Consider the following 1,371-nt stretch of genomic DNA (forward strand, 5'->3'; position numbering starts at 1 on the left):
CATTTCTAGTTAAACAATTCTGTATTGTTTAAGTTTTTTTTTGGAAATTTTTTTTTTTTACAATGACCTGTGTTACTTTAGTAATCAGAGAAAAAAGTACATTTTGAAAATGTTGCCCCGCCTCTCTGAGCAGCATTTCAAGTGTGCAGGTATGCCAGGGACAGATGGAAAGACCTGCCAACACGCATGCGCACGTGTGGGCACGCCTTCTGTTCGATTTAGCCGAGGCAACCGAAACTTAGCAGGAGTGAAAGCTGGGTCTGGTGTCAGCCGCCTTAGGACAGCTTCCCTTGGCCCTTTGAATTCCTGAAAGAGGTGGTTTGTGGGCATAGATGGCAAGGTCAGATGTCTGCTCCTGTGTTCAAGGGAATGTTGATAAATATTGGCTTCTCTTAGCTCACTCACCTCTGTGGCTCACATGTGTGAATTAAAAGAGGCACCCCCTCTGGGCACATTAATTAGAAAAAGGTGCCCCTTTTGGGTACACGTGGTTTGGCAATCTAGTAGGGGCTGGATTTCAGCCCATTCATTCATTCATCATTCATTCATTCATTCATTCGTCTCCACCTGGCATCCTTGTGCTGTCTACCTCCTGAACAATGGCACAGGGGGTGGCCCTGTCTCCTTGAGATTAAACCAAACTCACCTGGGAGAAAACAACAGTTACTGTCCGGGCATCCCTGAGCAGTACATCCCTGCCTATCTTCTTCCTCCCTGAACCTCGAGAATGGTCATACTCCAGCCCCAGCATTGTGGGGGAACCCAAACCAGGCTTGGACATTCTTGCCTTGGGCACCCAGGAATGGGGCAGGGAGGCACTGTCCCTGGGAGGGAGGTGTGCTGGGTTCGACTTTCAAACTCTTCACCCGAGTCTCACTTCTGGCGCAGTGGACCAGCCCCTGGACCACAGCAGCCTTCGGCAGATGGTGCTCAGCAACAACACCGCGAGGGACTCTCGAAATAGGGATTTACAGCTCGACAGCATCCCTGAAAAGGGGGACGACCTGAAGCCCAAGAAGAAGGTAATCAGCATCTGACATGGGTGGGGCCACATTTGTACCGTAACCCGAGAGAATAAAGGTTTTGTTCTGTAACCCCACTGCCTCTTCATACTCAATGCTAGGAGACTAGGGCGCTGGGAGCACCCGGGAACAGGGTAGAGGAGCAGGAAGGACCACCATGGCCCCTGAGAACCTGAGATTGTGGTCAGCACAGGCCCCCCCTTGTCATGTCAACTCGGTGAAGCAGGGACGAGTAAAGCGTAGGGGCCAGTGGGGAAGCCAAAATATTGATCTTCACATCGCAGAATCACATGGGGGTGCAGCAGCCATTCACAGGCAGGAACTGCGAGCCACATAACCTCTGCCCCCC

At 51.2% G+C, this 1,371-nt stretch overlaps 1 protein-coding gene across 1 annotated transcript in view; it reads left to right on the forward strand.

Annotated features, from left to right (window-relative positions):
* The window catches only part of CCDC63 (coiled-coil domain containing 63), a 24,485-nt gene extending 23,448 nt beyond the window's left edge, over positions 1 to 1,037 (forward strand). Inside the window, exon 10 of the mRNA XM_023762685.1 lies at positions 889 to 1,037. Coding sequence (XP_023618453.1) covers positions 889 to 1,037 — 149 coding nt within the window. The remainder of the gene's footprint in view (positions 1 to 888) is intronic.
* Positions 1,038 to 1,371: the final 334 nt, after the last annotated feature.

This window comes from Myotis lucifugus, unplaced genomic scaffold (genome assembly GCF_000147115.1).
Source record: "Myotis lucifugus unplaced genomic scaffold, Myoluc2.0 scaffold_256, whole genome shotgun sequence".
NCBI classification, from domain to species: Eukaryota; Metazoa; Chordata; class Mammalia; order Chiroptera; family Vespertilionidae; genus Myotis; species Myotis lucifugus.